Raw genomic sequence first — 24,144 nt, forward strand, 5'->3', positions numbered from 1 at the left:
AGGGTGACTGCTAGTAACCAAATGACAGTCAATATTAGGCTGTCTTCAAATCTCCTCTACCAACGCCATTAATCCAAAACTCTTCAGTTTACCCTCCAGCACATTTTTACAACAATGGCAGAAAGCGGCCACATTCTTTGTCAAAATAGCACAAGAGTGATCTCTAGGCCACTTATCTTCCCCTCTGATACTTCTTGAGCTGGGCCTCCACAGTTCAAATCGCCCTCAGCACTGTTTTCCATGCACTTACCAGAATGGCCCATTAAGCACAAGACACAAAGATGGTTACATTAATAAGATTGAGCAAGGCCTTTGGAAAAGAGTTGATTTTTTCCTTCCTGTTTTTTTCTTGGGGGCTGGGATGGGGTTCAATATATATTATTGGGCAGGGTAAAATATAAATTAAACATAAATGTAATAAACCTCGACCCAGGTTTTACAAGGTGAAAAATCTTCAAGATGAAAAAGACTTAACACCAAGAAAGTAAAACTGTTGCTTTCACTGAGGTGTCTGGGCAGGGAATGGTGTTTCTCTCTTCCTGTCGAAGGAGTCTGCAAGCAGGTTAGGAGAGACAAAGATGAAACAAGGCAGAAAGAGTCACCGCCTTATTAATGCAAGTGGGTTGGTCAACGTGAGCCACCGGTTAGCCTCTGATAGCACAAGGAGAAGCCTCTCCGGGTGGTGGCCAGCCTTGCCCCCGCTGGCCTCGAATTGGTTGGTAAATGTTGAATAAAAATGCAGTAAATACGTGTGTGTCCCAGAAGCCAGTGTACAGAAGCGGCCCACTGAGAAACAGATACGGGAATTAAAGACAGTTACGTCTCCAAACGCGACATTTCTGGACCTTGGCACCCCTTAGAAAACAGCACGCCAACCTGCGCAGTAGCTTCCCCGGGAGGCGAGGGCACGCGACTGCGCCTGCGTAAACCACTCCCCGCCCCCTTTGAGCGTGAGGGCCAGTGGGGCGGGCCTCGGCCGGGGCGGGTCGACTCCAGAGGGGCGGACTGAGGAAGGGGCGTGGCCGTCAGGTCGGTCTCCGCCATCCTCTTCCGGGCTCCGCCGGCTGCGCGCGCATCCTCCCCCCTTCTTTTGTGGTCCGGCCCATTGCGAGGGTGACAGGAAACCCTGTGCAGGGAGCGCCGCCATCTTGGACCAGCCCGAGGAAGATCCTGAGGGAGCCGCAGGAGCAGCCGCCGCCGCTGCCGCCGCCGCCGCCGCGACTGCCGCCCGAGCGTCTGCAACCTCAGGCCAGCCCGCCTTCCTGCTGGGGCCTCGGCCGACGGGTCCCGGCCGCTCTCCCGCCGCGTCCGCACCCCGCTTCCTCGTCCTGACGTCCCCCTCCAGTCCGGAAAGCTGCCCAGCCACCAGCAACCCCCCAGGTAACCGAGGCCTCCCGCAGCGGCCGCCCGGCGCCGGCCTCCGGGCCCGGCCCTTCCGAGGGGCGGAGGCGAGCCGGGAGGTAGGCGGGCGGCGTCCCGGACAGGCCCGGCAGGCCGCGGCCAGCCCGTGGGCCGGCGCCGGCCTGACAGCGCTCCGTGGGGCGAGCTGTCCCCGCGCCACCCCGGCCGGCTCGTGCTCCCGGCTGCAGTCCCGCCCCGAGGCGTGCGGGAAGGGTGTGTTCCCACTCTGCCCGGCCTGGGGGGCACAGCCGCGGCCTCCGCAGGCCGGGTCTCGCCGCCTTTGCTTCAGACCGCGCCCGCAGGGTTTCCCCACGCGCGCCCCGTCCTGCCACCCACGGGCCCGTGGTGGCAGCCCCAGCCCACAGGCCTCATCTCACCCTCCGTACAAAAAGCAGCGCTTGGGCACCTCGAACTGGCTCCCATGTCCTTGCGGGCAGCCGGTCTGCAGCCCCGGCTGGGGACAGGGTCGTGGCACTGGTGGCGAGGGCCGTGAGTCCCCGTAAAGGCCCTGGCCAGCCGGCACGGGGTCGAGCCTCCACAGCATCGAGAAAAAAGGGAGGAGAAAAGTTTTGGGCATCTTGAGCGTTTGAGAAAAGCGGGTGGAATGGGACTGCCCCGAGAGTTTGCGCTCCTGTGCGCCAGGCACGGGTTTAGGGGTCTTCACACACACCCATACCTTGCTTCGAGTGCCTTGAGAGTTTTCCGCATTTTTTTTATAAGGGGCGGGGGACGGACTGAGGCCAGAAGTTGTCATGTAGCTGAGTAATGACAGCACACACAAAGTGGCTTCTCCCCACACTGGCTGGTATATTTTGTTCTACACTACAAGACGTGACCGTTTCAGAGTAGTGGCAACTCAATTCTGTTTTTCCTCTATTTGCTCTGGGTGATAACTGATAACACCCAAAATCTATGGTGTCATCTGCTACACTGGCAGATGCTCATTGGAGGAGAGGTGGAGTTGGATTTCCTCTTTATTTGTGAAGAAAGCTGTGTTCTTGGTGGCTGCACAGCCAAGGGTTAGAAACTTGGAAAGTTTTATGTAAATGTGATCACTGAGGACAAGTTTGACCCCACGATAAACCAAAGCTCCCTTTTTTCCCTTCCTTTCAACAGTTGTTCTCGGGAATTCGCTGTAACTAGGAAGTGGCAGACCGGAATAGGAATCCAAGGCATCGAGACTCCAAAACCTTAACTTACACGTCCTCAGGCATGACCAAGTAAAATTGCCCAAACCAAACTGCCAGTTCCTAGTTACTTAATTGACCCTAACCAGATAGGCTAACCCCCCAGATTCAGTGTCCTTATCTGTAAAGGGAATAATCATGCCCACAATTCAGAGTTATTTCAAGGATTAAATAGGATTTAAAGAAAGCCCTTAATACCTTGTTTGGCATGTAAGTGCCTCAGTGCCTCTGATATTGCTAGGCATATAGTGAGTGTTTAATAGTCTGTTGAATGAAAGGAACGTGGCTTTGGAGTAGACCCTGGCCTTACTACTACCTGTCCATTTAGTGGTATATAACCATCACTGTATCACTTCTCACCTGGTTTCCTTATTTGTAAAGTGAATTTTTAGCATTAGAGATTTGTTTTATGAAGTAGCTAATTTATATTAGGCACTCAGTAAGTGGATTTATTGTAAAGATGTAATTCTAACAGCTACTGAAAATTTCTTGGAATTAAGGCTATTTTTTCCTTTAAAAAATCTGCTTTCTATTTTTCATGTTGTTTTATACTTTAAACTTCAACTTTGCAAAAAAGCTTGGAAATTTCTTGCCAGTTTTATAGGTATTGTATTTGCATACTCTTAGCAAGCATGTAAGATAAAAAATGTTAGCAACGTGGCTCAGCAGGTAAAGGCTCTTGCTGCCAAGCTTGACAACCTGAGTTGGATTCCAGAACCCATGTAGTGGAAGGAGAATGAATTCCTGCTTGCTATCCTCTGACATCTACATGTGTGCACAAGTGCACACACATACACACAAAACAAATAGCTATGAAAAAAGCTGTGGCAGGAGACAATCCATAGTACTAGATTATATATAAGAGATAGTGTACTTCATTTTCTTTTCTTTTTTTCCAAGACAGGGTTTCTCCGTGTAGTTTTGGAGCCTGTCCTGGATCTCACTCTGTAGACCAGGCTGGCCTCGAACCCACAGAGATCTGCCTTGCTCTGCCTCTCGAGTGCTGGGATTATAAAGTTTGTAAAATAAAGCAGTATATTGGGTATCAGTTTAATAAGCATTAGTATCATATTACCCATCCGTCAGTGTCTGCAGTAAATAGTTTTATTCTAGCTATACACAGCTCCTCTCATACTCAGCTGATTCTCAGACACATCATCAGTAACATTTTTACTCTTAATAATCCTTTCAAATGCAGGTTTCATAGGTTTTTGGTTAAATACTTTTAGGGAAAAGAGGGTACAGAATGGAGTACTTTGTTTCTTATTCATAGCATACTATCAGTGGGAAAGTTGTCTTTTTGGACATTTTTAAGCAATCGGGTATTTTTAAAAGTTTATTTACGTTAATTTACACAAAAGTGTATCCTTAAATGACTTGGTCTTAGAAATGGACAGGTTGTTTTCAGAGGTTGTTATACTATTATGGAAAGGAAATTGACCATTTGATTAGATTATTAGATTAACTATGGAAGTTTTATGTCCACCTGGCTGACAAGTTGAATAACATTCCACTTCAGGGGCTTCTAGAAAAAATGCATCCATTCTTAAGTTCCTTGAAGGCAGAGACAACATTACTCCTTTTTTTGATCATTGTTAAAACCTTTTGTAGTGGTGTTTTCATATTGTTGATGTTGGAATCACAAAAGTAGTCTTGTTTCCAGTAACAAAATGCATAAATAAAAACCTAAAACTAGAGAGTGAGAGAAAAGACTTTAGATCACCAGCAGTATTTAGTGAGCTGCTTTTCCAAACCCTGCTGTTGAATTAGTTGTATAAAGATTGTGTAGTGACTTGAGGGATAGACTACAATAGCTACAGAACAGAGAATGACTGTATAAACAAACAGAAGGAGTTCAAAAAGAAGTCTGACAAAGGCCCTTTATTATTGGGTGCTTTGGTTTTTTATTCTGAGGTCTATACCAGCACCTTTAAAACTAGTCATTTGGGGCAGAAGAAAGACATCTCAGTAGATAAAAGCACTTGCTGCTCTTGGAGATGACCCAGGTTCCAGTCCCAGCACACACATGGCGGCTCACAACCATCCATAACTTCATTTTTAAGGGATCTGACACCCTTCTCAATCTCTGTGCCCATCAGACATCTGGTGGTGCACGTACTATACATTCAGGCAAAAGTGTTCATATTCATAGAATAAATTTTTAAAAAGTTAGTCATTTATATAACCTCAGGAAGGGATCTGATTTTGTTTGGCACAACAATGACTAACATATAATATATGTTTGGTAACCATTTAGCTATAAATGTATTGACTCGGAAATATGTATGATTTCATTAAGTGAAAAGAACATGCTGCATGTTTGTTTGTTTTTTGTTTGTCCAGACAGGTAGTTGCCACCACCATCCAACTATGTTGCATGTTTTAATGCATTGGTATATTTCATCTGGGTGGGGTTTTTTTGTTTTTGTTTTTTTCCTCAAGACAAGGTTTCTCTGTAGTCCTGGCTCTCCTGGAACTCACTATGTAGACTAGGCTGGCCTCAAACTCACAGAGATCCACCTGCCTTTGCCTCCTGAGTACTGGGATTAAAGGTGTGTACCACCATTGCCTGGCAGTATATTCCATTTTCAAATAAAGCTTTCATATCTCCTTAATATAGTTATGTTTTATATTGAGATAAAATTGAGAAATCCTTTATTAAAGCAACATTAAGCATGCTTAATATTTAAAAGTGGCTACTTGAATACGTAAGTGCAATAATTACCAGTGTTCATGGGGCATTTTGTGAAGATTTCTTTTGATAGCCAAGGACAGTTATGTGTCCACCTTTGCACATCTTCAATAAGTTAGGTAAAGAACATCATGCGCTTTGGAGTCATACCTCTGGGCTCAAGTTCTAGGTCTGCTATTTACTAACTTTAGAACATTGGCCAAAGTAGTGAATCTCTCCAAATCTCAAGTTCTCAATTTCTGCAAGAAAATAATAGCTTTACAGAGTTGTGGGAATTAAGAATTAGTATATGAAAATGTAACTGATCATTGTATGATTTATCCTGAAGTGTTCCTTCTCAGTGTTTACAGTAGATAAATAATATTACTAATTATCTGTAGTTGTAGTTTCTTAAATCTGTGCATACTCCAAGTGTACTTATTTAATATTTCTTATTCAGAGTGTTAAATTACAGCAAAGGAATGAAGGTCTGTACCTTAAAGCATTGTGCTTCCTGGTACATAATCACCTGGAGGAGGTAGGGTGGTGCTGTTTTTAAAAGGGAATTTCTGTTGTTAACAGTGCTGGATACGGTATAGACTTGTCCCAAACTGCCTGAGCTAGACATACTACTTTCTTCTTGAGATCACTTCCTCATTTGTAAAATGAGGATGCTAGTAGCTGTTTTATAAGGACAGCAGTAAAGATGAAGTCACACTTATGATTATTGCCTGGTAATTATTAAGTACCCCATAAATGGAAACCCTGACAATTGTGTAGTTTACATATTGGTCATCACATGTTTAATGGTGCTTGTTGTTGGAAAGACAGCATTCTCTGTTTTTCTTTTAAAAAAAGCAAAGGCATCAAAGGAGATCTTAATGTCAGCTTTATCCAAATAACTTCTATTTTTTAAAAAAAATGAAACAAAGGGTGGCATTTCCTGTAGTCATAGTAGTCTATGAAGACTGAGGCAGGAGAATTATAAATGGATGATGAAGTGAGTCCCAGGCAAGCTTGGATGATATGAGACCCTGTTTCACAAAATGAAGTAGGAAGAAACTGCATTCTAATGACATGTCAAGCTTTTCTTTTTTAAATGAGTGGGAAGTGTAGCACTGAATGGACATGTGCTTCAGCGTGAACTGGAAGTCCTTGCTCACACCCTCACCCCTCTGCCTTTGACCTTTGAGCTTTTAAAGCAAACTTGTCGTTAAATAACAGGAATTTTTTTCCTCTTTTCAAAGCTAGACAAAAATATCTTGTTCACTTGATAGTGGCATGCTTTATATTCAGGAGGTGAGGTTGAGAAGCCTTTGAGCAGTGGCCAGTGTAGCCCCCGCATTGTAGCTCTCCTGTAAATACATGACTTTGACTGAATAAACAAACTATGGGAGTATTTAAAGTTTACCAGTTTCTGAATTTTGAGTAAGAGGATTTCTGCCTTTGTCTACAGAAATGAATAAAGTTAGTAGTATTTGTTGTTGTTCGTTTTGTTTTTTGAGACAATGTCTCATGTAGCTCAGGGTATCCTCAGGTTCATTATGTAGCTGAGGATGATCTTGACCTTCTGACCTGACTCTCTTTTCTACCTGAGTGGTAGATTTATAGGCCTGTGCTGCTGGGTCTTGTTTATGCTAGTCAGACACTCTCAGTTGAGGTACATGCCCAGCACTGTTTCTGTGCATCTGCCTTTAGGCATTACATTTGTAATTGTAAAAGAAACCTGAGCCGAAAAATGATTGTGGTGAAGAAGAAACAAAGCTTTGGTGTTCATTCTGAAATAGTGATTATTTATTTGGAAAACTACTATATTAATGTTTATTATTTAAAAACATCGTCAAAATTCACCACTTCAGTTGATATTTAGAGAATGCTATGTGTGACAGCCAGCATGTACACAAATTGCCCAACTAGAATTGAGTTACAGTTTTATGATTGCTCCTAGAACACTTGAAGCATTAGTTGGCTTTGGGACTGTTTAAATGCCATAATTCCTGGGTGTTGTGTGCTGGGGCTTGAAGCCAGGGCCTTGTGCATGCTAACCATGCATTCAACACTAAGGTATACCACAGGCCCTGTAATTTTTAAAAATCTGTCTGTCCCCATCCCTTCATCAATCTATTTGAGATAGCGCTTCTCTGCATAGGCCCAGCTGTCCTGGAACTCACTATGTAGAATAGGCTGGCATCAAACATAGAGATCTGCCTGCCTCTGTCTCCTTAGTGCTGGATTTTAACATAATAAAAGAGAAGAAAATAAAGTATGAATGTAAAATTTTAGTTAGAAGAGGGGAAGAAGATAGGAAAAATCAAGGGGAAGAGTGCAAGAGAAGCTAATTCAGAGGTGACCGAATGATTGCTTTGGAAAGGAATGTTAGGAATTAAAAAAAGGAAAAGAATGTACTGTTTCCATACAGAAAAGAAATCACTACAGGTTAAGAATTTAATAACCTTGAAAATTCGTTCCTTGTAATTAGTAGCTGGTTCAGAGATCTGGTAAATAATTTAGATCAAGGTTTAACCTTGAGGCCAATGTATTTTTTGTTTTTGTTTCTCTCTGTATCCTTGGCTGTCTTGGAATTCATTCTGTAGAGCAGGCTGGCCTTTAACTCAGGTATCTGCCTGCCTCTGCTTCCTGAGTGCTGAGATTAAAGGCCTGTGCCACCACCAGATTAAGGCCAAGTTCATTTTAAAGCTTGCGTCCCAGTAGCATCTGGAAAACGGGGTAAAAGTTAGTGTTTAGGTTCCCAGCTAATCTAACTAGAAAAACTCCTGAAAGAACTGGTTAAGGTAGTTTTCTATGATGTGGAGGACTGATTATAAATGTGTCCCAACATGCTTTGTGGATTGGGAGCAAGGTATGAACTTGTGTTGAGTGTTGTCTGAACAGCAGAGATGACCATGTATCGTGTTAGGTGCTCTTACTTTTCTGGATTTAAGGATTTCTTTCCCTTGATTATTTACCTATTGCAGATGTTCTTCTGGTAGGTTTAATTTGATTATGTTGAAATTTTATTTGAAATACAGGATAAAGTTTTAATGAGTCACAAAATATTCATTAAAACACTAGAAAGCAAATAATTTGGACAGTAATTAAGTCTCATGTATGATTTTTGTCTTTGCTTGGCTGAAAACTGGTAAAAAATAAATGCACTAGATATTAGTATTGGTATTAGAATATGTTTCTCTAGAACCTAGCATAGTGTCAAATACATTAAGGCACTTACATGAGTTATTTGGGAAGATTTTTGTTCTTGAGATATAGGTTTCTTTATTGTCCAGGCTGACCTCAAAAGCCTGGATTCAAATAATCCTTCAATTTCCTGAGTATCAGCTGGGACTAATGTGCATGCCATTGTGCCTTTGAGATTAAAGGTTATTACAAATAGGAAAGAAATTAAATTTTTTAGGTTAAGTCTACCTGAGGACTAAGGAGTAAGCTGTGATCTTTAGAAGTATCTTAATGCATAAGCTTTTGCATTTCTTAAGTGTGAATGTAGCTTTAGCATTATTTCTCAACTCCTAGAATGGTATACAGAAGGCACTTCATGTATTTTTAATAATTAAATAATGTATTGAGTTGAGCTATGTGAAATTGCCGGTAATAATTGTTCCCTTTTCAAAAGCCCATAGGAACAACAACTTGAAGGGATTCGATCTAATTTTGGCATCCATTTGATTTGGATTACATGCTTGTTCTTTCTTTAGACTTTAGACTCTTTGCTAAGTATTGATTTAAAGTAGAGGACTGAAAGTTATTTTGTATTTATGTTAGTGGTTACTTTTGATGCCATGGCTTATTTGATCAGTTAGCAGAGAGAAGGACCTGTTTAGGATGTTTGACTTAAATTTATAAAGATTCTCTTCTTTGAAAAATTTTCAGACTATTTGTTTTTGGATATTTTCTAAAGTGAAACTTTTGGAGTGTTTTGGAACACATTTTTTTCATACTTTTGTGGATGACATGAGAATATTTAAGTAACATTTATTCGAGAGAGAATTTGTGATCAGTTTGGGAATTTTACTGACTTGAGTCAAAATTTTGTGCAGTCAGTGTGCTTTCTTAATATGTGTAATATATTTAAAGGATGTGTGGATGAATGTATGTTTGCAGTGTATCTGCCTTTTGAAAGGGTAGCAGTAATAGGTTTAGATAACTTGTGTGTACTTTTTTCTGAAGTAACATAGTTTTCTTTGTTTTTAGTGCCACCATGGCAACTGCACCATACAACTACTCTTACATCTTTAAGTATATTATTATTGGTAAGTTTATTAAACTTGTATGCTTGTCCTCCAAAGAAAGTTCACACATGAAACATTTATACACCAATACTTAAACACACTGCTGCCGAAGTATATGATTTTCTGACTTCAGAAGTAAAGCTTTTTGATGAAAATAAATATGCCTTTTGCATCATGACCCTGGGTATTTCTCTAGTCTCCTTTTGGGCATTAGTAAAATGATGGTAATTGTTCATTAGGGCTACTACCCCCAAACTTGTTAGTGTTGGAGATGAAATTAATTTCCTGCTAGTGCTGAAATAACCCAGTGTCATAAAAGTTCAAGTCCCCTTGTATTCTAGTTGGTAGAGAACACTGTTTGATTCAGAATCAGAATGTTTTTGTCTCCTTTACAAGTCTAGACTTTGCTCTAATTGGCTTAACGCTGTTTACCCATGAATGTTTCTAAAATAACAGGTGAGAGCCCAGGTCAGCAGCTGGGTGGGTTGTGCACGGTGGTAGAACTACGGACCTGCCCAGCTGTGGGTTTGGTTTGGCCTCCAGTTTGGAAAACAAAAACTAAACAAGCCATACATTTATAAAAAGGCCCATGTCTTTTGCTTTGATGTCAAGTTTGTGTAGCCTTGTGAGATGGCATCTCCTGTAATGTAGAGGTAAAACAGGAGACATAATGAGCCAAGCTTCCAGAATTTAATTTGTTACTTCTTTCTCTTTGCCCTTGGGATAGTTCATTTGTATAGCCCACCTGGAAGCAGTTCAAACTAAAAAAGTCCCATTACATTAATTTTTCTTTCACAAGTCATGTTCAACTTGTTGGCTATTTACTAAACAGTAATTTACAACCAAACTCTATCCTTCTAAAAGTTAGGATAGTCAGTTTGTCTTTTGAATTCATTATAAAGGAGGGAGATGCAGGTGCTTCAAGTGGTCAGACACCTGGGATGTGTGTAATATGTCCAGTGCAGCAGTTACTACATAGGATTATAAGAGTAAAAATTGAGAAACAGAATTGCCACCTGAAACATTGTCTTGTTTTAAACAGGGGATATGGGAGTAGGAAAATCTTGCTTGCTTCATCAATTTACAGAAAAAAAATGTAAGTTCAATATAAAAGGTAAAAAAAGATGACTAGTTTACTTTGTCACATTCTCTACATTTTAAAATGTGTTTTTTCAGTATACTTTATGCATTTGATAATAACATGTCTTCATATTTACACTTGGGAAAGTGTCATGATATTAAAGATTTATTTTGAGAAAGAGAAAGTGTCTGTGTGTGTGTGTGTGTGTGTGTGTAGGGTTATGTGCTTGTGAAGGTGGCCTTGGAGGGCAGAGACAACAAATCCTTTGGAGTGGGAGTGAGTTACAGGTGGTTGTGAGCTATCTTGATGTGGATGCTGAGAACCAAACTTGGTTTGTCTACAAGAGCAGTTTGAACTTTTAACTGCTGAGCCATCTCTCTGGCCTCAAGTGCCATAATTTTTTTTAATAGGTACAGATAAATGCAGTATTACTACCAGCATGCTTATATATTGGTTTAAATTCATGATGTATGATTAGATTTGCTTTGATCTTTATTTATTTTTAAAGACAGGGTCGCACTGTTTTGCTCTGCTCTGACTGACCTGGAATAGACTCTGTAGACCAAACTGTAATCTAATTCAAAGGGATCTGCCTATCTTTGTCTCTTGAGTGTTGGGATTAAAGATGTGCAACACCATGGCAGACTGTTTTGATTTTTTTTTTTTTTTTTTTTTTTGCCAGAGCTGAGGACGGAATCCAGGGCCTTGTGCTTGCTAGGCAAACGCTCTACCACTGAGCTAAATCCCCAACTCCTGTTTTGATTTCTTGATAGTACAAATGTAGAATTTATTTTTAAAAGTGTGTAGAACATTAAATTTAAATAACCTCATTTTTATTCTTTAAATGTATCCTTTAAACGTTTTTTTTTTTTTTAATTTATGTGGGTGTATGCACATGCATGCATGTGTGCATGTTAGTATGTATGTATGTGTATGTCATCTGTGGGCTGGTAACCACAGAGATCGGAAGAGAGTGTTGGATCAGTTGTGAGTTGGTTAGGGTAGTTGATGCAGGGAACTAGACTCCGGTCCTCTGAAAGGACAGCAAATGTTCTTAACCACTGTGACATCTCTCCAGCTCCCCACCCCCAAAATGTATTATCGTAAGAAACTTATTTTGCACTGTATATATCATTTATTCACAATAATTAGTAGCTTTGGAGTACTTAATAGAATTCTTTCTGTTTTTATGACTAGCTGAGATTTAGAGTACAGTTTTTATCTTATGGTGGAGAAAGAGGCCATATGTTGTAATTGATAAGCTAAATATAATTAGGATTATGGCATTTTTGTGCTGCTTACCACAAAAGTTTTTGGAAATTTGGATATTTTCTTTTCTCCAATAGTTATGGCTGACTGTCCTCACACAATTGGTGTTGAATTTGGTACAAGAATAATTGAAGTTAGTGGCCAAAAAATCAAACTGCAGATTTGGGATACAGCAGGACAGGAGCGGTTCAGAGCTGTTACACGGAGCTACTACAGAGGAGCTGCGGGCGCACTCATGGTGTATGACATCACCAGGTAAGATGATGTCACACTTGGGAGTAGACCTCCACTTTGGCCAGTGTGATTTCCTTCTTACAGATTTAGGCTTTCTTTAGTTTGTAATAAGATGACTGTAAGTAATTTATTTGGGTTTTATGGATTCTCCTCTAAAGCTGTGAAAAACTTAAATAACATGCTGATTTTCTTTACCTGAAGTTGGTTAAAGAAAGACCATGGAGATAATGGGGAGGACTGAGAAGAACACAGTCTGAGAAGCAGCATGGCAAGTCAGCATGGAGGAATTGCTATATACAGTCTCTTGTGTTAAAATTAATACCATCTGCAAAGAGGCCAAGTGAGGAGTGAAATATTTAGTTTTGTTATGGAAGCATGATAGACTGGAACAGATCCTGTGTTTTCATCTATAGGCCAAAAAGAGGTTCTTTTTTGATAGATATGACTTTTTTGACTTTTTGGTAATGGTTTATATATAATATGTACTCCATTCATTTTTCTACCATGTATTGAAGTGACTTAAGCACTGTGTCAGGATTCAGTTTGTGACACCATGGCTATTTCTGGAAACTGAGAGCATTTGACATGAAGTCACAACACAGGAATATAAAGGTTTGACTCTGGAGCACGTAGGAAACTGGCACTTCCTAGACCTGAACAGTTGTCTGCTGTAAGTTGTCGCCTTTCATGATGATGCGTGGTGCCAGTCAAAAGCACCCCTAAGAACTAAGAGTCCCTCCTAAGGAGGTAGAGACAAGTGAGTGGGACCAAGTGACAGCTGGGGATTGTTCCATCTGGGAAAAAGGTTTATGCCATTTCATCTTGAAGAGTCAAAGAGTATATGAAGACTCTGAGACTTTTACTGTAAAGGAATCCCTTGTTGTGTAACTTTGTTGACTTTTGACATTCTTGAAAATGCTACCTTAGGGGGTTGGGGATTTAGCTCAGTGGTAGAGTGCTTGCCTAGCAAGCGCGAGGCCCTGGGTTCAATCCTCAGCTCCAAAAAAAAAAAAAAAAAAAAAAAGAAAATGCTACCTTAGAATATTGATAGGGACCGATTATAATTATAGTACAGAAAGCCTCAGTAAATTATCAGGAAACAGTAAAACAAGCCTTAATTCTCTTCACTCTACAGGGCAGTTGGTAACATGATCAATAAATGGTCTTGTGGGGAGACTGTAAGAACCTGCTATTGTGCAGAACTGCCTCATTGTGAAGTATTACTGCATTCCTGAAGACTTAACATGATTAAAAATCCCATACATTATGCTTAAAATGCACTTTGTTCACCTTTTAAACATATTTTTAAGTATATTAATACTATGGTAAAATTGTTGTGTATTCAAGTGATCAAAAGCACTTGATGGAACAGCAGAAGTGTCTATCAGCTGAAGGAATGGGTACACATCAGGTGGCATGTCCACACAGTGAGCTGTTGTGAGCTGCATATGAAGGATGACTGATGTATGGAAGTGTAAGGCCTTGTGATTCTGTACTTATCTAGAGCAGACAAACTCAGGCAGGAAGATTATAAGTAAGAGTTTTCTTTCGGGCTTCTGTGAATGCTCTAAAATTTGATAGTGGTGACACTAAAAGTAAATTGTATTTTTAAAGGATTTATGTGATTTATTATATCTCAATATAATTTACTGAAAAGTAAAATTTAAGTGTTAGGTTTGTAGGTTACTTTTGACAGTTCATAGTCATAGGTTGGTGGTAGAGTCATGACACTATTTTTGTACCAATTTTTTCCATTAATCCTTGACATTTTGCAACTTAGAAGTTCCTGCTTTAATCATACCTTTTAGCTTTGGCATTAGCTGTGACTGTTACAAGGCACTTTCCTAAATTGACAGTGAAGCTTATCCTGTCAGTTGTTTTGCCAAACAACCAGGGTGTAGTTAATACTTCAGTAGAGCACTGACTGCCCTAATCCAGAGGCCGTCTGTGTTTGGATTTCTTTACTGTGGTAGAACCAGTGCAGGTGACACAGTCCTTCACTGTGTATCCCTGACTGTTCTGGAACTCACTCTGTAGACCAGGCTGGCCTTGAACGCACAGAGATCCGCCCGCCTCTGCCTCCTGAGTGCTGGGATTAAAGGTGTGTGCCATCACTGCTTGGTTGACACTTTTTTTTTTTTTTTTTTTTTTTGGTTTTTCGAGACAGGGTTTCTCTGTGTAGCTTTGCCTTTCCTGGGACTGGACTCACTTGGTATCCCAGGCTGGCCTCGAACTCACAGAGATCCACCTGGCTCTGCCTCCCGAGTGCTGGGATTAAAGGTGTGCCGCCACCGCCGCCGCCGCCGCCGCCGCCGCCGCCGCCGCCACCACCACCACCACCACCACCACCACCACCCCCACCCCGATACTGCTTTTTAAACTTGCTCAGATGAAGTAGAAGAATGTTGCCGTCTGAATCTGCAGATTATTTAACTGCTGTAAATAAGAGTTTTGAAGTGTAAATCTACTTTCTGGTAGCTGAGGGCCTGAATTTCTAGATGAACGTATTAAATGTCTTTTTAAAGGCAATTTTTTGATCTGTGCATTAGCTTACTCCCAATTAGTAAGCTGGGCATGGTGCCTATATGCCTGTAATTCTAGCATTTAGGAGGTAGAGGCAGGTGGATCACAAGTTGGAAGCCAGCCTGGGAAACACTATCTGAAAAAAGAAAGGAAAAGGACGATTTGGGAAAGATGAATTATGTACTAATTTAGTATGACTATCTTTTATTTCTGTCTGAAAAATTATAATTTGAAGGTAGATACAGAAATATTTTTCCTTAAGTATATTTTTGGCTAGACATTTTGGTATTTTTCTCCATTTTGTAATTGAAAATCTAGATGATTTCAAGGAATGTTAGTTTTGACTAAATTGCAAGTCATGATTCTCAATTTTGTATGTTTCTTGCTTGTGTATCGGTGTATTTATGTATATGCTTTTAAGTACTTGTGTTAGCATTAGTATAGTTGGACATTGAGCTACTTAAAAATCATAAGTTTGTGGCCAGGTGTGATGGCACACATCTATAATCCAGGACATGGGAGGATTGAGATAAAGTTGGCTATCTAGGAGAGGGAAGATGGCTTAGATTACATAGAACAACCTTGTTTCAAAAAGCAAAACAAAGTTTGGCTAGATTTTTTTAGAATTACGTGTAAGGTTCTATTTTACAGCCATTCTTTGGAGTAATTATCTGGTCAAAGTAAAAATACTTGTAGTTGGATCTTCTCAATTAAAGTTGAGTGTGTTTGCTTGCATGTCTTTTGAGACAAGGTCTCACTGCAGTACAAGCTGACCTAGAATTCATTTATGGCCATGATGGCCTTGAACTCAGGCCACTTCTGCCTTGCCCCTGCTTTTTAATTGCTGGGATTACAAGTGTGTGACACATCATATCTGGCTGTCTTCTTTTATCTGTATAAATGGCAATTGTAATTTTAATTTTAATTTTTACAGAAGAAGTACATATAACCACTTAAGCAGCTGGTTGACAGATGCAAGGAATCTCACCAATCCAAACACTGTAAGTCACCACCTCACTGTATAAGAAATTTAAAATCAGCCAACCCAAACAGGCAAGCCCTTTACTGGTGAGCTTTTGTTATTTGGGTACTATAAATGAGAGAGCATTCCCTCATTCATTCATGTTTTCTTTTCTTTCTTTTTTTTTTTTTTTTTTTGTTTTTCTTGACAGGGTTTCCCTGTGTAGTTTTGGTGCCTTTCCTGGAACTCGCTTTGTAGCCCAGGCTGGCCTCGAACTCACAGAGATCCGCCTGCCTCTGCCTCCCGAGTTCTGGGATTAATTAAAGGCGTGCGCCGCCACTGCCCGGCTCATTCATGTTTTCTTTGGTGCTAGCGATTCAGGCCTCATGTATGCTAGGCAGATGATCTGCCATGAAACTGTCTGCAGCCCCAAGTATCTTCCTTCCTATCTTCCTTTATTTATTTTTTTATTTAATTTTTCCAAGGCAGGGTTTTTCTGTATAACAGCCCTGGCTATCCTGGAACTCACTCTGGAGCCCAGGCTGGCCTCAAACTCACAGAGATCCACCTGCCTCTGCCTCCCGAGTGCTGGGATTAAAGGCCTTTATTTTGTTCTTAAGCTTATTGAAGACAACTTTTTTCCGTTCTAATTGTTTCCAGGTTTTCCATTTTATTATACTTGTTATGTTTGGATCTGAAAAAAATAAAATAAAAACTATGAATGAAGTGACACTCTCGGGTAGAGATGTTCTAATATGAAATTATAATTTAAGAAGCATTTGCATGAAGTTTGTGAAATACTACCATTGGAGGAAACTGAGCAAGGGCTCTCTTGTGATTTTTTTTTTTTTAATAATTGCATGTGAATCTAATTATCTGAATAAAATGTCAGTTGAAAGTTAAGTATTCCACTTACTTTAAGTAATTATAACTTCTTAATCAAACTGAGAAGACAGTGAGATGTTGAAGGACAGCTACTGTGCTAGACCCCACAGCATGCAGAGACATTTGTCTCTGGTCCTCAGGAGTTATTGTCCAGCAGAGAGAGAACTTTCAGGTTTACAGAGAAGTCTCAAATCCAGCTGAAAGATGAATTGGAAATGCATTGAATGGTGCAGTGCCAGTGAGCAGGTCGAGCAGGACCTTCTGGAGAAACCAGCTTTGCAGGCATCAGGGGTGTTAGAGGGTCCCTGGAGGGTGTTGCGGGAACTTGAGAGGTCAGGTCTCTCACTTAGCTCTGTACCTCCTGAACCTGGCAGAGGCCTGGGCCACTCCGTATGTCGATAGATGAGTGGTAAGAGGCCCATTTGTGTGGAGTCTAAGGCTTTCATTTCATTTCCATTCACACTAAACTCACTCTTGCTGTGCATACAGACCTTTGGATAAATGTACAACATTTTCTGTGATAGCTAAGAACTGAAAGCAGTCTCACTGCCCACAGACAGGTGAACAGCAAACTGTTTGGTGCATCCACACTGTAGAGTACCCCTTGGGCACACGGAGGAAGGAGTTGTGATAACAGCATTTGCTCTAATGACTTATGAGAATTTGGCTGAGTTTAAAAAGTCTCAAAAGTCTAGATATTCTGTGAGTCCATTGACATATTGCAAAGCAACAGCATTGTAAATAGATGGAGAACAAATTAGTGGTGGCTAGGGGTTGGTTAGTGCTGGGGTGGGTGGGTGATACAGCTGAAGAAACAGCACAGAACAGTTTCTTGGTGAGGATGTGATAGTCCTGTGCCCTGATTGTGGTGACCCCGTGTAACTAGTGACACTGCACAGGACCACTGGTGGACACAGCCACAACACACCGGAGTCTGGGGCTGCCATTGCACCACTGTCCGTTCTCTGGCTTTGTGAGTATACTGTGGCTCCATAAGTTGTAGCTATTGAAGTGTGCTGGTAAAGGTGCATCATACATCATGATTATAGTTTGCCAAGTCTAGTTGTTTTTTTCCCAACTAAACTGTTAAAATTTTATTACAAAATTCATTGTAGAGGGTCCATGGAAATGTAGTGAGCCACATTGTTTCAATTTATACCCTTTTAAATCTAATCGTATCTTCAGAAGAAGAAAAATGTCTTGAAGCCCAGTTCAAACTATTGTTTTCTATGAATTGCCTTTGGTTTTTATATAAAATAATGTATTTCTTGTTGTGGTTATTAGTCTTTTGTGCTCTTTGTTGTTAGCCGACTTCAGCCTCTCAGATGGGCAGTGAGGTCTGCAGGTTGATATGTAATTGGGAAAGAGGAAGAAAGAAAACCCACTTCTTCTTGAGGGGGGTGGTCGTGGGGTGGAGTGCTGGGGATTAGAGCCAGAGAGCTCTGTGCCTTCTAGGTCAGTGCTTGGCCACACCCCAGGGACCTGTCTTATAAATGGCCTTATACGAGGCTTGATTTTTTTTTTTAATTGACGTTTTATTGTTCAGTGACTATGAACTGTATATGAGCATTATTTCCCCTTCTCAGTGGTCACTGGTTCTTTGAAGAATATTCTTCGTTGTACAAGTTAACTTGTATGGAAATGATTGATACGGAGGAAAGATTAGTTCACTAGACCCAGACATTTGAAAGTGGAAGAGCCAAGCACAAAGTTTATGTAGAAAACATGTTGTTGTCCTTAATTTTAACATAATTTTACTCGAATAAGTGACTCCAAAGTAGACAATAGGGTGTGATATTTTACCCAGGATTTGAACCTGTTGCATATGTACCCCATTCCCAGCTTTTCCACACACAGACACAAACATTGGTAATGAGTTGCTAGAAGTTTCTACCTCTCCTGGGATAGTGTCAGCTAGGACAGTGTTCTCTCTAGGTTACAGCTTGCCTTCTCTTAGGGTTCTAATGCCCTTTTTGCCAACTCTGTTTGCCTTAATTGCATTTAAGGGAAGATAATTATCGTTCCCTGGAAGGAATTGAACTAGTGGTTTTTAAGCTTCCTCAGGGTCCCAGAATCTTTTGAGAATCCGAAAGCCACAAACCTTCTCCAGGAAATGTTCATGTTTGTGGTACTTTTGTAATTAATTCTAGGGCATTCTTACTAATATTATTCTTTGGCCTAGACCAGGTATGAACAAACTGGATTGTGGGCCATATTCACTTAATAGCTTGTCTTTGAATGGTTTGCTTTTCTATTTTTAAGGGATTTGTAACAACCATAAAAACAGTATTCAATAAAGGTGGTGAAGCACACCTTTAATCCCAGTATTCAGGAGGCAGAGGCAGGTGGATCTCTGTGAGTTCAAGGCTAGCCTGGTCTACAGAGCAAGTTCCAGGACAGCCAGGGCTGTTACACAGAGAAACTCTTGTTCCGAAAAATCAAAAAACAAAACAAAGCACTCCACTAATACTCAACAAAAGCTGTTGGAGACCACAAACCTGAAAATATACCTTCTCTCTTTACAGCAGTTTGTCAAGCCCTGGCCTACTTTGCTGCCAGAGTCCTTCCTAGTGCAGACCTTTATGGGTCTGCAGTCCAGGGTACTTAGGGCTCCTTTTTCTACAGTCAAGACTTTTGTATCTGAGCATTTTAATGGTTATTTTTGTTCTAAGTTATCTTTTCTTTTGTTCACAAACTAGGTAATAATTCTCATAGGAAATAAAGCAGATTTGGAAGCACAGAGAGATGTTACCTATGAAGAAGCCAAACAGTTTGCTGAAGAAAACGGTAGGTTTAAGACAATGTTCATTCATCCTTGGGAAAGTATTAAAGGAAAGGTAATTTTGATCATGCAAGTTACTGGATAGTTTTTTTCTTTTTTTTTAATGTGGACTGTTTAGAACTCTCAATGAGGAAATCCAGTGTTTGTTTCTGTGATGCATGTTAGTAGCAGTGCAGCTCCTGAATGACAAGTACAGATCTGCCCCTCAGACGAGCGCTGCTTCCTAAGTACTGGGGCAGGAGTGCTGACAGTTGCGGGGCCTTGTCACATGTGACTGAAGGGTGCTCTTGACAGTCTGCAATGTCCTAATTATAGTCTGAATTTTATTTTTAGGCTTATTGTTCCTTGAAGCAAGTGCAAAAACGTAAGTATGGCTAAAGTGTAGATCATGTTTTCAGTTAGATGTAGGTTCTGAGTAGAACCATGTGCTGTGTAAGTGGATAGCCTCTGTAGACATGCATGGGAACTGTACTGTGCATTAGGGTGTGCAATGCCATGGCAGGAGCAGCACTTAGCAGATGCTTGTGTTTCACATCGCGAGAGAATGTGAAGTTCTTTACTTGAGGGTTGTACCTTACTGTGCCCATTGGTAACCCGGGTTAAGAAATGAAACTGCTTACATTTCACAAGTGTTTGACTTTCACAACTGAGGTTGGCCGACATGCTCACCCAGCACTTGTGATCACTTTAAGGAATGATTCAAGGACGTACTCAGTGACTGATGAGACACAGAGACCATTCTGATCATCCTTGGAGTCCCATCATTGATCCCAGCACTGCCATAGTTCCTCCTGTATCACCCCAGGCAAGGGCAAACCAACCTGTTTGTGTTGACTTAACCTCTGCTGTTAGTCCCAAGAGAACTCAAGTGTGACCATGATTAAGCAAGACTATGTCACCGTTCATTTCATGATAAAAATAGCATTGTTTCCACATGGCTGTTTATAGAGTGGAAAGCCTGGGATCCTGTCAGTAGTATGTTGTGAGAGAGAACGCGCTCTCATCTGAAGTGGCCATCCCAGGTGTCATGTCATGCTTGCATAGCACTGCAGGAGTAGACGACTAAATATGCAAATGAGTTTAGAAATAGCTCAGTACTGTGTTGTGTGCTCACCACCAAAGCCATTTTCCACACTGTTCTCTTAGCTCAGTTTTTGATAATCTCTTATTAGATGACAGTGGCTAAGTGGAAGACATCATGGCGGTTCACTAAAGGTTAGCAGAAGGTCAGTGTAAATGCCTTATGTCTTCTAGAAAGCTGTGGGTTGTGAATGAAGTTGTTGATTGTCTCTTAGGGGAGAGAATGTAGAAGATGCTTTTCTTGAGGCTGCCAAGAAAATCTATCAGAACATTCAGGACGGAAGCCTGGATCTGAATGCTGCCGAGTCTGGTGTACAACACAAGCCCTCAGCCCCGCAGGGAGGACGGCTAACCAGTGAACCCCAACCCCAGAGAGAAGGCTGTGGCTGCTAGTGACCTCTTTGCTCTGGCCCTTCATTTGACCTTTCACATCTGTCTGTTGGAAGCAGTACTTTTTATTGCCTCCTTGTCTTCTGTACATCTTACTGGATTTAATTAAAAAAAGAAAAAACAACTCTTGTAAAAACAATTTAACAATACTAAACTGCTAAACAACTAGATGTAATCAGGTTATCAAAGGCAAGTAGAGTAATAATCTCTCCTGCATGGTAAATCTAGACTTCCCCCTTTTGATTGTCCTTGTGATAGGTTTGTTACCAATATAGGATTTCAACTGAGCACTGATGCGGACTCGATTTTTACCTTCCCCTTTGGCAAGGCTTTGTCTCATTGTACGGTTTAAATTTGATCTCTTTAGCCTTCTCCCTCACATCTTTAAACTGTTCAAGTATGTCTGTTGTAGCCAGAAAGTTCATTGCTGTGAAATGACTTCCAATGGTAAAGAGAAGGGGGTCTGAAACTGCTTTTGTTTTTTGTTGAATAAATTCCGTTTTGTAGGGGTGGCATTTTTCTTAATGAGGTTTGCTTCTGTCTTAGCCTTGCACAGGGAAAAAATACCCATTTATCTTTTCTTGTGCTTAATTAATAGCTTTATCTTTTTTTCCACATCATTTTATCCTTTTCTCTTTAACAGAAAGTAAATATGTATAAAATTTGAAGGAACCTAAACTAACAATACCTTCTGTGTATATTATTTTAATGAAGAAAATAAATTGATTACTGGCATTGGAACAGTATAAAATACCAGTTTGTACAGTGTGATCTATATGTGACAATGTTACTCTCTTCCATTTCACACGAGGGAATAGACACAACTGCAGTTTCACAAGTAATACTGGCTCCACTTGGTGCTGGCAGTGTTTGGGGACACAGTGCTGACAAGAGCTCCTGGCGTCAGCGGAAACACTAGCGGATTCTGTTCCATCTTTGCACTGTGGCTTACCTGCTGACTTTCTTTCCTAACTGTCCTTGTGTAGTCAACAGTATGCTAACCTGCTTTTCTTTTTGTGAACATTTTGTGTTACAGGCTACATTCTTGCCTTACTGTATAGAAAAAGGAAGAAGGCTGGGTCTAATATTGCACATTTTAAGCTTTTATACCTTTATCTTGGAATGGTCAACTTCTGGACCAGATAGCCAGAACCACAGGTCTGCTGTTAAGGGATTTTAAATTGTGCATTTTTAACACTATGGTGAAATAATTTAATACGATCCCATTTGTTCATAGGATGAGGGGCTGTTTTATGTCATGTTGGCAGAAACTGGTTAGTAAGAGGGAATGCTGACATGAAGTAAGTTATTGCTCCGCACTGGGTAGTCTGACCACAAAAAGAACACCTTGCAAGAGAAACCAACCTTTAGATGGCATCTGCTTTACTCAGTTCTTCACTCTTGGTTGGTTTGTAGCAGAGTTGAAAGTGGCTGGGTATCAAGAGGTCATTGAAAGTGCATGCAGGGAAGCCCAAGCACATCCTATAAAATGCTCTCAGCTCAATGCTGTGTTTAAAATTCACATTTTAAATCCCTCTTTACCAGACACTAATATAAAAGTACATCTTTCTGGATTATAAACGTGGTATTTCCAGAGTTTTGTATAGTTGATGTTAAATAAAAGCCAAAACTGGAATGTGCAGAAAATAGGGTTCCGTTTCTTTGTTTTGTCTTTGTTTAACTTAAGGATTCCTGGAGTCTATTGGTATAAAGACTTAGAGCGATCCATTTGCTTAAACTGTTGTATCACAAGGGATTTGCCCAGGGACCATGACCTGCTGGTGTGTGTATATATTCACAAAAAACAAATCACCCATCGGGATAGAAGGTGGCAGCAATCACAAACTAAAGACTTTGGCTTGTCTAGGTACAATACCCTGACTCTCAGTTACAGTGGGTCTTGATTGTTTTTGTGACAGAAGGATTTATTCAGACTGCTGTACTCTTCATTTGATGTAACAAAATGCTATTATCTAAATATTTGTAAATAAAGTACCTGTATCTAGATTAAACTGAACATAGTTGCATTATTTTTGAGCTATAAAGACTTTCTTCAGATGAATATTTGGGTATTAACTGTTGTTTTTATTGCAGCACTGTGCTTAGTGTATGGTGAGGTCTGTGTAGCTCATAAAACAAATTGAGCTGGAGTCCCATCCCTGTGTAATGCATCTTTGAGGCCAGCATGTTGGTGGTGATAGTGTTCTCCCTTTGCTGTACGTGGGGCCAACTGCTGTGTAACTGCTGTGTAGTAAACTTGGGAGTTTAAGTTAGAGGAGCAGATTGTCACACTGCAACATCAGGGTGCTAGCACTGGGCAGGGTGGATTTGTTAATTTTTAACCCACCAGAGCTTGTGTGGGTCTACTTCTTTGATGTTGTCCCTGCTTTCACTAGGGAGGAACTGCTTTCGTGGGAACCTAGTACTCATCTAGTACTACTGATGCACTAGTACTGTGCATCAGTACTCCAGCACAGTGGTGGGCTGTCTTTCTCAAATAATAGTGTTGGATGCAATAACTCATGGAGAGTTTGTCAGCAGTGGTCATATACAAACTTTCTTTAGAGGCACATTTTTGGTGTGTGCGGTGGATCAAACCCACGACTTTGCACATACAAGGCAAGCATCCAGCTGTGGAAAGGTAATTTTTGAAATCAGGTATTTGGTTTCATTCATTCATTACCTCACCTTCTCTACTCAATAAGCCTGGGAACTTTTTTTTTTTTTTAAACCGCACATCTGTTTTAAGTGTGGCCTTAAAAGAAATAGATGGGCCAGGCAGTGGTGGAGCACACCTTTAATCCCAGCACTCAGAAGGCAGAGGCAGGTGGATCTTTGTGAGTTTGAGGCCAGCCTGGCCTACCAAGTGAGTTCCAGGAAAGGCGCAAAGCTACACAGAGAAACCCTGTCTTGAAAAACCAAAAAAAAAAAAAGGGAAAGAAATCGATGGTTGAAGTTCCCTTGCCATAAATGGAAAAACGAACCAAAAAAAATGCCAGATAATTCCCATTCCTACTTATGTGGGAGTAGAGACAAGGATTCATGTGGCAGTTTAAGAGGGTACTTTACCTTCATTTGGTCCAGGCCCAGAAAATTGTGTTTCCAAACCATGTCAGTAATTGCTGTTAGTCCATGCCTTTAAGCATTTTTCAAAGATTTAAAGTGAAAACACTCCTTGGAATACAAAAGACAAGTTTTGTGTGATGCGGGGTGTTCACCCACCAATCCCACTGCTCCCCAGTTTTCTTGAGTGTGAGCAACAGGAAATATTAGAAGGGTTTAGATTGTGGAGATGAACAGATAGAAAATAAAGGATGGCCTTGAGAGGGCCTGGAACCTATTCCAACAGGCCTTGACTGTCTCTGCCCAGGGTATTTATACAGACGCCAAAGGGTGGAGCAAAAGACCTCCCCCCAGCACAGCCAAGTGCAGATGA

The 24,144-nt window shown here is 40.8% G+C and overlaps 1 protein-coding gene across 2 annotated transcripts; it reads left to right on the forward strand.

Moving 5' to 3' along the window:
* The first annotated feature begins 1,007 nt into the window (after positions 1-1,007).
* On the forward strand, positions 1,008-22,725 carry Rab14 (RAB14, member RAS oncogene family). 2 transcript variants are annotated; one of them, XM_036184514.1, is made up of 8 exons: positions 1,008-1,380; positions 9,466-9,524; positions 10,546-10,599; positions 11,931-12,108; positions 15,545-15,611; positions 19,156-19,243; positions 19,572-19,602; positions 20,534-22,725. In XM_036184514.1, the coding sequence occupies exons 2-8, from the start codon at positions 9,473-9,475 to the stop codon at positions 20,709-20,711; spliced, it is 648 nt and encodes a 215-aa protein (XP_036040407.1). In that variant the 5' UTR covers positions 1,008-1,380; positions 9,466-9,472; the 3' UTR covers positions 20,712-22,725. The 2 variants fall into 2 exon arrangements, with proteins under 2 accessions (XP_036040407.1, XP_036040408.1); XM_036184515.1 differs by lacking the exon at positions 10,546-10,599 and having other exon boundaries at positions 1,083-1,380.
* Positions 22,726-24,144: the final 1,419 nt, after the last annotated feature.

This window comes from Onychomys torridus, chromosome 4, assembly GCF_903995425.1.
Source record: "Onychomys torridus chromosome 4, mOncTor1.1, whole genome shotgun sequence".
Classification (NCBI taxonomy): Eukaryota; Metazoa; Chordata; class Mammalia; order Rodentia; family Cricetidae; genus Onychomys; species Onychomys torridus.